The sequence below is a fragment of the Canis lupus genome, chromosome 15 (genome assembly GCF_048164855.1).
Source record: "Canis lupus baileyi chromosome 15, mCanLup2.hap1, whole genome shotgun sequence".
Lineage (NCBI taxonomy): Eukaryota > Metazoa > Chordata > Mammalia > Carnivora > Canidae > Canis > Canis lupus.
In genome coordinates, this window is record NC_132852.1 from 22,684,713 (window position 1) to 22,699,649 (window position 14,937).

Here is a 14,937-nt window from a genome sequence, read left to right on the forward strand (position 1 = left end):
ACACCCTGAGAAACTTCTGAGTTAGGTGAAACAAAGGCAAACCCCTTGCTTGAACCCTTCCAGGAGCCCTCAGGTCAAAACAAACGCTATTCCTTGGGAACAGGAGCATCCTCTCTCTCCTGTAGAACCAGATCCCCATACCAGTTAACAGGCTGCCATTTTCAAGACCACTGCTGACTGGAAGGAATGGGGCAAGACTGATAAAATGCCATTAAGCTAGCCATCTGAGGTTCCATCACTTTTTGTTTAAGCTTTCATTCAATTTGCTACATTATCTTTCAGACTTTGAACAATACTGAGTGATAGTTTTTGCCAGTCTTTCGAGTGTTTCTGTGGAGTGGAGGAGTCCTCATTCTGCCATTTTCATCATCTATATGTATGCATAATTTTTAATGGAAGTCGACACACCCACATTTGGCTGAATGTGAGCTGATTTTTCTATTATAGTCTGAATGCGTGTTGCTTTCTTAAAACTTTGTAAATACTTAGACTCTTAGTTATATGATAAAAACACTGTATATATTTCAGATATAAGTAGGTAAAGTATAGAAAAATTCATAAATGACATATACTCATGAATTATATAAAGGAATTTTGGGGCTAATATGAACATACTTATACCCTTGTAGTGTGACTACTATGCTTACCTTTATCCCCACTATTAGAAAAAAATGCTATTAGATAAATTATTAGTTGACCCAGTACAGCTTCTTGTATAGTGTGAAAAGCCTCATTTTAATATTTTAAACTGAACATTAATGATCTCTGAGGAACATCGTCTCCAAAAAGTCCATTCAAATATTTTGTTGCTAGATGCTCTAGTTAACATGTTTGTCTTTGTTACCAGTACTTTTTAAAACACACTGTTTACCGTCTTTGATCTCAAAATAATATGTCATGCTTTATTTAGAAATAACTACTCCCTTCATGTACCCTTAGGGAGGTTCTCCTAAATAGCAAGAAAGGGAATACTTGTCAAGCTATATGGCTACAAGATCTAATCTCCCCAAATCACCATGCTTGCTGAACTGTTAATTGACAAGGGATATTACTATATATGCAAAAGAAAATTATACTAAACACACAACACTACTGAGCTTACTCATGTGAATATCTGATGCAAGGAAAAGTATGCTGAGCAAAACGCAACACTTTATTCATCAGATGTTTGAAATTAAACTCCTTTAGATAGAATTTTATGTTAAGATTTTTCCTCTAAGCAGGAAAGCAATTCTTTTTATTCTAACTGGAGACTGTTCAACATATAACCAGTTTTTAAGGGAGTCTTCAATACAGTAAATCCGGTTGAAAGTGACATTGGAGGATACAGCATACCAGATAAGAATTTTTCAATTTAATTTGTTTGACGGTAAAGATAGCCTATTTTACATATATGACTTTCCACATGCTAAATTCTAAAAGCAAGCTACATTTTAACCACTTTTTGTAGTTTTGCCTGTAGCACTTTCCAGTAACAACTTGTCTTGAGGAAGTTTATTTCCCTCTAGAATCACTTCCCTACAGCAACAATAGTCTATAGAAAAATAACAGCTTTCTAGCTATAAAATTCTAAAAAAAATTGTTTTTGTAGTAGGCATATAACTTAATATTGAGAGGAAATTACATAATATAGGCTACAAAACTTTTACTAACTTGGGATAGGGAAGTTCTCCTTACCTTGGTCATTGTCTGACTTTGGTCATGACTGAACACTACATTAAAGCTTTATAGACAGACTAGATGTATGTTGTTTAATAACAATTTGAGCCTTAAAGGGACAAACAAAAATAATTATAAAGATGTGTTTACATGTAAAATTTGGTCTCAGACTCCAATTGTAATGTCCATTTGGAATGAACCTTAGAAAATGTAAAAATACTCAATGGATTTAGATTTACAGGTCAAGTGCTACTGAGGGACAGGCATTAAACAAATGATCATGATCACTTAATGCTTTTCCATAAATGCCATCCAAGTACTAAATTTATCAAACTTTGAACAGAAAGTAGGGGCCTTAATGTGCTTTTAAATAACAGATTTGGGAATATGTCATAAGGTGTACAGAGTTCTGAATTATGCAATTTTCACTGAATATCATGTTTTGACAAGGTAACTTATTGCTAGCACACATATTGCCCTGGAATTTAGTTTCATGTGCCCCTCTAGGTTTTTATATTTCCCATTCTTAATTAAATTTCATAAAGGTATGAAATAAGTAAATTCAGTAGATGTATACTTGGTTCCTATTTGAGACTGTACACCTAAAACTCCTAAGTTCTCCATATTCTATTATTTAGATCTTAATGAAAATCAGATAACAAAACCTTAAAAGGAAAAAGAAAGTTTATTGAATTAAATTTTTTCTAAATTCTTCTAAATTCTAAAGTTTATTGAACTAAATGTGTTTTCAAATTCTTCCTTAGCACCACAGAAAATAAAAATTCAGGTTTGAGAGTCTGAAGGCCCAGCTATAAGCTCTATTTTTCTGTTCTTTTTGGCTTTTAGCTCTCATACTTCTAGAAGTCAGACAAAATTTATATTTCCTGTCTAATTTACAGGATTATTGTAAAGAAAAAAAATAACATATTAAAAAGTGCTTTTTAAACTTAAAGAGGATAAACAAACAGAATACTGATTAGACTCTCATAATTTAGTTTTTGAGAAAGCTTCATGAAGTCACTCATATAGGGTATTAATATTAGGGAATGATGTTTTGATGGCAAACTTTTTCCATATAACATATGGGGGAATGGCCATCCTGGATTAGTTTTACAGTTACAAGTCTGGATTCCTGGGTGACCCTACTAAAGTTAGAGAGGAATTAAAATCTTCTGGTATGTTGCTTCCATCACCTGATGGCTTCAAGCTTATTGATTTAGTCCTGTTTGCTTTAAAATTTACAACCTGGGAAAAACCTCCATTTCCCAGGTTAGGCTTCCAAGTTGTAGGCACTATTCATACAGCTCCCTCTTTATTTAATTGTGATTAATAAGAACAAAACATTTGTAACCATACACACATCCTTTATACTGAAATGACAATGAGTATATTTTTCAGTATGTGACATATTTTCATGCATATACCTTATCTCTGTACAACCTTAAGGGTTCTTTAACATATATTTCATAGTTTTCCCTTACTAACATTGTGGTTTTCTTTACTAATGAGTGAACAGTTCTAACACATGAATTCATAATTACATTGTCATTTATTTCAGTCCTATGACATATACTGAATATAATATGCTTGAGAAACTTTGTTCTTTCCAGTGCTAATATGAAATATAACCATCCACTTCTATAAATTAAATTCACTAGGAAAGCTCACATTTAAAAAAAATTATACAAGAATAAGCTAGAATTGTCACAATCAATGTGGAAATGAATTCAAGAAATCAAACTATATCTCAGGAACACTTTATCTTCATGGTAAACATTCACTTTATGCAAATCCCACTTGGCTTCATTTAATTAAAAAGCTGAAAAAGAAAGAAAATCATATGCTGAAAATAAGGAAAACACAATATGCTCTTTATTCATTCTAAATTAGTACATGTAAATATATAAAAATAATATAAGTATATTCATTCATCCCATTCTAATTTTTTATCAGGGCAATTTCTCTGAACTAGTTCCTGGAGTGAGGTCACGCTTATGGTGAGAAGAGGCCAAGAGTGGGAGAGGGCGCTGATAAGAACTTGTACTAGTGATGTTTAAGTTTGGGCAAAATACCCTAGTTCTTTCTGTGAGACACTCTCACTGCTGCTTAGAGCAGTTAAACTTAGAGTTTAACTTATACTGCTTAGAGTAGTTAAACCAGCATTTAAACTGGCAACATAACTAAGAAGAATAAAAACTATGGATTAAAACAAAGATTTGAAGTGGGTCATTTCATTGTCCTAAAAGAAAAATCTTTCTCTTCAATCTATAATTCTTTCATATATATGAAATAACTAAATGCTTGATCTTTTTAATGAAATTTATAGCTGGAATATACTGCATAATCAAAAATGTTTTTTTATAAATCATAAGTGTCATCAGATTCTGAATACACAGATGCTTGTACAGATAGAAATAAAAGGGAGTTATTTTTCTTTACTTCCCTAAGCAAAGTTTTAATCTGAACAGAAATATAAGTTGTAAAATGGTAAGTCAATTTAAATAACATTTACTAAGTTTCTGTTTGATATTTGTACGTTTTTCTAACACGTGGCAAGGTTTTCTTTTTTTGCTTTGTCTTTTTTTGTCTTGACAATATAACTTTGCAGGACAACCAGAGACAAACCATGTTTTAACCAAATATTAAAACATAAATGAAATTAATGGTTGCTATATTTGGAAAGCTATCATATAGTTGGAAAACTAGTAAGTTTTGTAATATCTGGATGTTTAAATCCTAATATCCTAGGAATATATTTCTTTGTCTTTCTGAACCTCGGTTTCCTCATTAGTGAAAAGAAAATTTGTTTGGCTGATCTCCAAAATTCTTTCTAGTCCTCATATTTATCAACCTAGTGACTCTAGTGAAACTATGTGGCTAAAAGTAAACACATTTTTACATTTATATATATATATATATTAATATATATAAGACATTACATAAAATATGTAATAAATACTTAAACTGTTATGTAATATAAAGTAAAAAAGCTATACAAACTAAAATAAGCACTCCTTTTCTGAGGAATTATTAAAGGCTAGAAATTATGTGCTGATGCCTCAGTACAACAACACCTTGCTTGTATTTTTTCAAAATAATAAGTTATGACTGAGGTCCTGCAAGAGTAACCATCTTCATGAAGAAGAGTATCAGCCGGGAAACTTTCTCGGAGCAGTAGGCAGTGGCTGCTATTCAATCCACATAATCCCTCACACTGATGGCAGTGCACGGAGATGTGTCTGTCCTTTGTAGATGAATTCTTTGACATTTTCTGCCTTTAATTTTAGCTTCCCCTAAAGATTAAGTTAACTGAAGAATGAAGGCTAATGATAAAAAGAAGACTTGATCATAACATACTTAAAACTTAAGGTTGAAAAAATTATAACTTAAACAGAACTTAGAGGGTTTACTAATTTACTTGTTTTTGAACAAGTGGTCTGAACATTTATAGCTGTGGTGCACTAAAGGTCACCTTTTATCATTATGAAAATATTATGCCATATAAGCAAAAAACTGTAATCTGACCCTTATGATCATTTTATGCTTCCTAATTTTTCGGACCTAGAAAAGTAAAACATATTCTATGATTTTTAGATGTTGTAAAATTCACAAAATAAAAGGATCTCTGTATCTTCTTAATACTAAATTAAGAATCCTCAGTTACCACACTATTGGTTCACACTAGGGATTTTTCCCAAACTAAAATACTTTTTAAAGAGCTGTTAAAACGATCCTTTTTTTTAATATTGTATTATGCAAAGACAAATATATATTTTATATTGAACTGATCCTATTGTCTAACAATACAGGGTAAGATTAGCAGACTACTTCCTGTTCTTTTATATTTAAAATCTTTTTCATAAAAAGTTATAAACTTTATGAGTATTTGTTTAAGACATGGAAAGATTGAAGTGTGTCAAAAATGTTTTGTTAAAAATCTTTCTTAGAAAAGCATAAACTATTATTCCCTAGGTAATCATTTAATATTAATATTAAACATCCAAGGTATATTCCAGTATGAATGTTTTATATGGATTTCATCACTCAAGAGATTAGTCCCTCATTCCTATCTGTCAAGTTCTGACAAGTTTTCTTTTCACATTTACCTGTCTAGTAATTTTGATGTATAATGTAACAGTTCTCCTATATTTATATTTCTAATAATGCTTGGATACTATCTTTCCTGGTAATACTTATTGTAAAAATGTATAAAAAGACTTTTATAACATGAAAACTGTTTAATACCAAAACCAAACAAATATACTCCTCTGGAAGTATAAGCACACTGGAATGTGCTTTAATGTGGTGGCTAGGTTCCTCAGAGAGGGAGCAGCTGCCCTGGGTACCATCATCAGCTTCTACCTGGGCTCCCCTCCACCCTCCATAATGAATGATTCTTTTCACAGGTCACGGTAGCCTGTAGGTGTGTAACACTGACTACTATGACCAGTTTATTTTGAAGTGAATGCATGTATGGTTGACTGACTCAAGTAGCAACAGAAGATGGAGGCTACATTGCAAGGCTAGAGAATTATACACAGAAAGATTAGATAGCAGGGTAGAACCAGCATGAGTATGCTCCAGAAACTCCCCCTTTTATCTAGCTTAAAAGGATGCAACTATTCCCTTTATTCTGTAATTTGATTATTGCCTAAAGTACATCAGAAATGCAGCGGGGCATTGTGTATATAAAGAAGGAATGGGAGGAAGATCTTCAAACACTTCCAAGTTTGGCTCTTTCTTAATTACTCCCACACACTAGCAAACATTCAGGATTTACATAAAAATGTAGCCCTTGACTCGTGGAGAAGTGATATTCCAAAAGTTTATAGCAAGGTTATTATGTGAAATTCCAAGTAAGTCTTTCTAGAGAAACATTATTTAAAATGGTGGTTATTTTCTCAAATTTGAGCCAAAAAATGTGTGTCTCAATCAGTATTCAGCAAAGATATATGGCCCACCTATTATGTACAAGAATATCATGTAGAGAAGAGTGTTGTAAGACAATGACTGAAAGTCATGGTGATTGTTTCTTTCCTAGAGGAGAGTAAGACTTGGACACAATTAAGTATAACACAGGTATACTTGATATGATGGCAGGTTGAAGTGTTAGAGGAACACAAGCAAACAAAGCAAAACTGACTTTGAAAACAAGTTAAATGAAGGGATAGTAGCATAGGCTACAGGAGCTGAGTGAAGAAAGATGCCAAAGAACAAAAATAACATGTATAATATGGGGAGTATGTTCAGTATGAGGAGTCCATACACTTTCTGTAAAAGGCCGTGAAGTGAATACACACTGTGGGCTGTAAGTCTCTGTTGAAACCACTTAACTAAGCTATTGTAGAATGAGAAGAGACTTTTGGATTTGATGACTGGAGACAATACCATACATAAAGCATGTTTATTCTTTTTTCTTCCTGTGATATAGCTACATAGGCATATTATAGTGTCTTACATTTTGTTTTTACTTATCTTAAACTAATTATCTGTTGGTGTTTTTTAAAAAGTGTCTACACAGTGCTCTTACATGAATGAATTCTGTCCAGTTGGGAGCTGGTTAAATTCTCTGAGCTCTTCAGATGGACAGACTTTTCTTGTGTACTGTACTTACTTCCTATTCTCAGCCTGGGGAAGAGTCAGAGAGACCTGATGGTAACATGACACTGTCATACAGAAATCATTTACTGAATTGCTCAGTATTGAAAACAAAGTATGGAAGGAAAGAAAAGCCTTGCTCCTTTACTTAGAGCATGGATCGTCCACTAGTTGAATTTTCACTCCTGTTCAATTGACCTTGCAGTTAGCAGAACTCAATGACTCGTTCTTAGGGTTTTCTAAACCTTTACTTTATATTCATAAATGTTCAAAGGGGGTGCAAGAGAGAAGTACATTACGGCTGTTAGCCGGGCCTCTTTTCTTTAGCCTGATTCTCTGTTTTGTATAAAAGATTACTGAACCCAGAAAAATTTTCAAGTCTGAAGTAAACAATCTAAAAAGGCCTAAAGAAATTGAGGACTTCATTAGGAGAAGGGAACAAGATCTTTGGGTATGGAAATCTTTTCGTTTCTATGGTTGCACAGGGCAATAGCTGTCAAGTCTCACTACTGCTAAGGTCACTTCTCCACAGCCTAACCTGAGAGAGACTTAGTAACAGCTTTCATTGTATGGTTATTAATAACTAGGCATGATCAGGAAGGTGGCTACTATCTGGGGAAAAAAAAGAATAAAAAGGAGCTGCCTATACTTTTTCTGTTTTCAATGGGTTGCTGAATGCTGGAGTTTCTGTCAGAGTAAAGTTGCATTTTCAAGACGGAACTCACCCTCTAGAACTATCTTTGTGTATATCTGCTCAGGCTAATGTGCTGTGAGGTTGGAGGGGTTGAATGAGCAGTATAAAATGTAAAAGAAAAACAAAGAACAATTCTCTACAGAAATTATTTTGGATTTATACAGAGGTTCCTGGTATCTATTTCAAAAATGATCAAATGTTGATTAAAAAAATCTTAACATATACTTAAAAGACTTGTATTTTGTTTTATTATCTTGAAAACTAAAATTTATACTGTTTGTTAGTGGAAAGAGAGATGTGACTACATTTGTCCTAGGAAGAATTAAATGCATTTCTGTCATTTGTCTTAGTTCTGCTTTCTTTCCTAAAGAAATGACATAAGTAAATAATGAAATTACATTTTTTTGGAGGGCATATGCATATATGGGGATATTTTTAAAAACTAGTTTGTCAAGTGGTTAATTCCATGGATCAAAGTCTATTGCTTAACGTTTGTATCTGAGGGCTTATCTCTAAAGCAAAGCACAACAGCCTAAGACTGGAATGTAGATTCTCACAATTAAAAGTTATCTTACATCTGTAAAGCAATAGTTTGCTACAACTTGTCTTACATATGAGAGAAATATTATGTCTTTATTTGAAAGATGAGGAAAACTGAGGCTCAGAGAAGATTAAAAGACTTGCCTGAGGTTATAGTTTTAAAGTGCCATGGTCCAAATCACATCTTCTCACTCAAAGTCCAGATCACTTTCCAATACACCACAGTGAAATACAACAATATGGAAAAAATAGTCCTTAAGATGCAATTTCCATTTGCAAAATATTATTACAAGATTTAGCACTATATTCCTTATCTAGATAAGATAGGGGCCAGACAATGGTGCCTTTAGAGCATTCCAGCTCTTCTCCGAATCCTCTCTAAATCTTCGGTCCTTTATGTCATTCTTCAAAGCTGGAACTCAGCAGGAGAAAGACAATCCCAGTGAAATTCTTATCAGTGATATGTACTGTGGGTTGATTACCACATCATTTTGATATTATTTTTCTATTTGTACAGCTCAAGATTATATTTAATATTTTTTCTACAGATGAAAGATCTACATGTAAGATATAGAAATGAGTAGGAGATCACTATACTGTATACCCTGGGATTTTTTTTCTCTTTTGCCTTATTATGCTTATTCACTATCATACTCTTCTTAAAACTCATATGAATGTCTCTCATTCTTAGCTATTATTCTGTACTTTCCATTACTGAATGTCATTCCATTTTTCATTATCTCAAAATAGCCAAGGACATCAAGAATCACAGAAATTTTTTAAGACAATAGAAGATAGTTTCTATGTCCATTATCAGCTTAATTAAAAAATATTTTTATTATTTGATGCCAGTTAAGAATCAATCTGAGTTTGCATCTTTATAGCTCAGGTTTCTGAAATAATTATCTTTCCATACACCACACATCACTTTAGGTGTGTGGAGTAACCTGACAACTCCATGAGGTGTCATGTGACGTGAATTCCATCTTCTGGAGTTGTACAATGTGGCAAACCAGTACTCTTCTTTTCATTGTTTCTATCCTAATGGTTCCTGTTGCATTTAGATAATAAATAAAAAATGTTTTTGAGTTAAATAGTCAATTAATATGATGAGCACCTACTATGTGCACAGCACGTTGGAGATACAAAAAGGACTCTTCTCTAAAATGCCTCAAAATATTACAGAATGAAAATGACTTTTTTTTTTGAAAATGACTTTAATACGTAAATAGTTATGTATGAATATTTAATGAACAACGTAATGAAGTAAAGTGCAAAACAAAAATGTAATGAGGTGCTAAAGTTGAAGGGCTTGTACAGGTAAGAAGTGGGTGAAGAAAATATCTATTGAGAACCCACTACATTTCAGGCATTACAAATTGATCATATAATTTATCCCCACAAAATTCTGAGATAGGTGTTATACCAAGTTTACAAATCAAGAAAGCAGCTCAACAAAGCTAAATATCTTGGCAAAAGACAGAGAAATAATGTGAGACAAATAACAATTTGAGCCTGTCTCCAAATCTACAAAAAAACTAAAAGTTTTCAAAGTGAAGTGAAATGAGATCCAGAACTTAACTCCAAGTCCCAAAGTTAGTGAAGAGAGGATCTGAGATTTAAACTCAGATTTCTTAATTACAAAATTATATGCTGAACATGAATTCTGCTCTTCTGATTGTAAATATTTTTCCATCCGGCTACTCTATCTCGCTAAGACAACTAAAGAGTTTTGTAAACAGAAAGCAAAGTGATAGAATTAAAAGAGAATGTTTCATGTCATTTGGATCAGAAGTACTTTCATAAAATTCTTTTGAATTTTTGTAGGTCAAACTGCATCAGAAGAAAATAATGGGAAATTACCTATAAGTGAAGCCTATTATATATCACTACTAGCTCTTCACTTTTCTTTGAAAATCGAATGAGCCTAAAGTTAGTCTTTATTTAATATACAAAATGAATGCAGTATACCACTCTAATAAAATTTTTTTTGAACTATGGCTCAGATGGTAATTAGACCAAATTCTTAATAATCGTGATATTTCACTGGTAGTTTCAAGGGACTCAGGAGCCCAATTAAGTTCATCAAAAGGTTCAGGGAAAATCTGTTCTTCACTCAACTGAATCATGCAAATATAAAAGTTACTTAATCTTCAGTGTAAAGAAAATCTTACTTAGAAAAACATATGTAAATATTTCAAACTCATTTATATTTAATCTGAATTAATAATAAGCATCTAACATTTACTGAGTAATTAATACTATGTGCTATTTACCATGTACTTGGCAATGTGTTAAGTAATTTACATGCATTTTCTCATGTCATCCTTACAATAGTCAAATGAAGTATGTAAATTTTTTTTTCCATTTACAAATGAGAAAATCAGAATGTAGAAGAGTCAAGTAACTTGTTCAAGGTCACACAGTTAGTAACAGATCAGTATAAAATTGCTGATATGGGACATTTAAAGTACTACTTGGCTCCCAAGATTGAGGATGAAGAAGGATCTTAGGTATTATTCTTAAAATCCAAGAAAATAAAATTAAGCTCTTTAAGAACTGCTTCTGAGATGCCAACATGTACTTAAGTTTCTTCTGTCATCAAATTTGTACCTCTGAGTACATGTGTTGATATTTTCTGTAAATAACCTATTTTTTTCCTTCATTCTTTACAATTTGTTTAAAGAATAAAGTCAAATCTGGTCTTGTTAAATGTTTTTTTTTTTTTTTTTCAGATCAGGTGTTTAAATCCACCAAGTCTGCTTATTGAAACCTAAAAGAATCTGGGAGAAGTCAATGACAACATGAAACCTACTGGTACTGTAGAAAAAACACTCTTATGACTAAAATATGAGAGAGATTTAAGGAGATAGGATAAATATTTCAAGCGGACTTATCCCTTTCAACAGTTACAAAGATCAACAAAAATAATAGTGTTAAGTACTGAGAAAATATAATGAAGGGCATAAATAAGGCTTTGTGAAGCTTAAGATTAAAAACAAAAAATAAACACATAATGATCCACTGTATAGAAGAAATTAGAAGTTGTAGATTAAACAGAATTCAAAATTATGTAGAATAAATAAGTTAGAACTATGTCTAGGATTACCTTTAAACTACCAGTAGTATTTCTTAGTACAAAAGTTATAATTCACAGAAATTTAAAAGGAAGAAATCGAAGACTATAAGAGGCTAAGGCATTACACTCGAGACAATATTCTGGCATTGGAGCTAAAGTTCTAGGCTAAAGGTGATGTTTAAATTAGTATATGGTGTTATGTTCAAATGTGCATTTGCACTGAGAGGATAGCTCAACAGTTTATCCAAAGTACAGGTATTACCTAAAGTAGGCAGAAGTGGGAAGTTTTTTCGTTCTTTTTAAAGGGAAAAGTGTGTTTGTCTTTGTAGTTCATCTCAAAGTCAAGGGTATATAGCCTTGGTCTTTTGCAAGCCCACTTCAGTGTATGTCTGCTGCAGCTGATTGCATTAAGTTAGCTCTTGGTGCCCAGGGTTAACGGTAGGTAGGGCCTCGCTCTCTATGAAGACAGATGTCCACAGACGTCTTTTCAGAAGTACTTAGGCCAGCATATACCTTCGGGAATATTTTGCATGCTTTTCTTTCCCTAGAACAAAGGAGTCCTATATCTCATCCTCTCATTCCTTACAAACTGCTCTTATCTGAGATGAACAAGGTGGATTTTTTTCTTTTTTCATCAAATACTTTAATGCTTGTGCATTTCAGGGAATACAAACTGCAGTGCTATGTTATGTTCATAACTGGCCAAGCTTCTTACACAGAATAATTCAGTGGGAAGAGAGATCTTTTCCCTCTTTAGCAACATCTCACATTTCCACTCTACTCAGAATTCTGTCTCCCACTCACTTATTACCTCTCTCTTGCTTGCGCTATCACCTTTACTTCTCCAGTGAACTAGTTGGATAGATGTATATTTTTCCCCTGTGCTGTCAGGTTTTTAGGATTTAGCTCAAGATTTATCCAAATCTCTGGCATGTAATCTCTGCAGACCTTTTAGCAACACTTGCTCTTGATGTTTATCATCTATTTCTTACCACATTCACAAGACAACTGATTAAAATTTCTGAGAAAAAAAATAAAAGATCATTCAAAAGGAAAATGATGCAGTCCAATAATAAAAAATGAAACCCCAAGCAGGATCTACCACAACCAGGATAAGTTCAGCATAAATCCATGTGCTAGACTAATTAAGGTAGAAAGCTTGTCAAATGTAAAATTGGTATTTTTTGGGGGGCGAGGGGGGCACATACTGCTGCCTATATACTGTATTTTTTTAGTTCCAAGAGATGCATTTATGTAAATGTCATGAGAGGAAACACATATCCTATATATACCTGAGGAAGCCAAAGAATTTGAACGTGAAGGATTGGATGGACAGACAAAAGAAAAAAAATTGATGAATTCCACAAAGCTAAAACCCACTGTATTATATGTACATATATAATACATATGTATCTCAAAAATGAAAATAATCTGTCTGGGAACAGGGCCCTTGCTTTATAGGTCCTCTGCAAAGTCTGAGCTAAACACATGGCAGGTGCTCAAAAACTTGCTTAACTGAGTTTAAAATCACTTGGCAAATGAATTAGCTACTTTATATTAGCCTTTAAATATACATTAACCATTGAAATTGTTTAGTTAAAAATAAGAACATTCACATTAGTATAATGATATTACCTATAAGGATAGCCGTGGTATTTGGAACGAAATATTGAAAGTAGAAAACTGAAGAAGAAGACCACCAGGCCTAATCCCACTAGGCAAATTACTAGAAAGAGACAGAAAATGCCATTAGTGTCTAGACAATGCAACCCAAATGCATATGTTTTTTAAATGCATTCAATTAATAACAGTATACTTACATTTTAATAGTTCATGGCACATACAGGCACAACAAACCAGATAATCCAAAATACAATGTATTCATTATTTTCCACATTCTTCTCAATGAAAATGTACTATTTGGGGTATGAAAACAACAAGTGACTGATCTAAGTCTTCTGGTGGTTTTCTTCTCTTACAGAGTTCCTACAAGTACTAAAATGCCTCAGAGGGATCAAAACAAAGCAAAATATATGATAAACCACAAACAAGATTATCAGCCCCTGCCTTATAAAGCATTGGCTATATTAGCCTAGACATTTGCATATAGAATAGTAAATAGAATTTTATTCTTTTCAGATGCCATGCAATATTTACAAAAGAATGTCATTTTAGATTATTGGCTAGATTATTGCTTTGGTTAAAGCCTGTTACTTAGAAATAGTCATCGTAGTGCACAAAAGCTAGGAATAAAACTTTCAGGAATGAAGTAATACGGATTCTGGAGAGCCAAAGAGGCAACCCCCGCCCCCTCCCAAGTAGATACTTGTGTCAAAGTGCTGTTGTCTGTTTTAACAAATGAACAGAAGGCTAATATTAGAGTTGAATGTGCTGTGGTCCAGGTTTTCAGTATCACTTTATCCCAGGCAAGTCAACAAAAGGGAAAATACTTTTTTCTTTTCCTTTGTGTTACAGTTAGGAAGACTTTAAAGTCAAAGAGCAATAAATATATGTAATATATACAATGGAAATATATTTATGTAAACATAGAGTAGTTAAACAAGATTTATTACTATTAGTAAAATACATGCTTATAAAATTAAAATGCTTAAAAATCTGAGCCAATTAAATGCAAATGTTTGGAAATAAAGAAATATATTTAAAGAAATTGAAATTGACTTAAATCTATGCCATAAATAGAAAATAGTGTTAACTTTTAATAAGAAAATCTAAGCACTTAAGAATGAAACATTTGCACAATACTTGTATTCTTCTGTTAGTTTTAGAGAATTCTTATAAAAATACTCAAAATATCTGAAATAATTAGAAGACCAGAGTAAAAAAATGAAACACATTAAGGCACAGGAAAACAAGAAGTTAGCAGTTCAGTATACTTCTAAAATGATATATACTGGAAAAAAAATTCTTCTAGCAGGTCTGAGACTAGGTTTAATTATAATCCTGGAAATTAAGGAGTAGATAAGGTATGACACTGTCAGAAGATGGTCTAGAAATCTGTCAGTTTTCATTCAACTCTGCAGGAATATCATTCTTTCAGTTTTGAGTATAAATTGTTGAAAGTCATAAGTGCTTAACAATATTCAATTGTAGCCTCTCTGACATTTCATTTCAGACAAAGTTCATACAGTTGAACTTCAAATGAATACTGGCAGAAAATAAAGTAAAAGAGCAGGTTGCTGACTATCCCAAAATGAAAAACACCTTTATAAAAATGTGTAGACTATCCAAGTATGACAGACAACCAGGCACTAGATACAACAATAACATCTCTGCTTACAACAATCTTATTAAACCTAGAATTAATTATCTAATGCTTTACATTACCCCTTAACCTATTTGATATCTT

At 32.7% G+C, this 14,937-nt stretch overlaps 1 protein-coding gene across 4 annotated transcripts in view; it reads right to left on the reverse strand.

Moving 5' to 3' along the window:
- Positions 1–2,325: 2,325 nt before the first annotated feature.
- Positions 2,326–14,937, reverse strand: part of TUSC3 (tumor suppressor candidate 3) — a 225,258-nt gene continuing 212,646 nt past the window's right edge. Inside the window, exons 9-11 of one of the 4 annotated variants that reach the window (XR_012007555.1) lie at positions 13,391–13,486; positions 13,206–13,296; positions 2,326–3,478 (exon numbers count right to left, since the gene is read on the reverse strand). Coding sequence is in view for 3 of the 4 variants with exons in the window: in XM_072776213.1 (XP_072632314.1) it covers positions 8,680–8,698; positions 13,206–13,296 (110 nt within the window). In the remaining variant the exon portion in view is untranslated. Of the gene's footprint in view, positions 3,479–8,635; positions 8,699–9,517; positions 9,543–13,205; positions 13,297–13,390; positions 13,487–14,937 lie in introns of those variants that run through there. The other 3 variants (XM_072776213.1, XM_072776214.1, XM_072776215.1) reach the window with 3 other exon arrangements.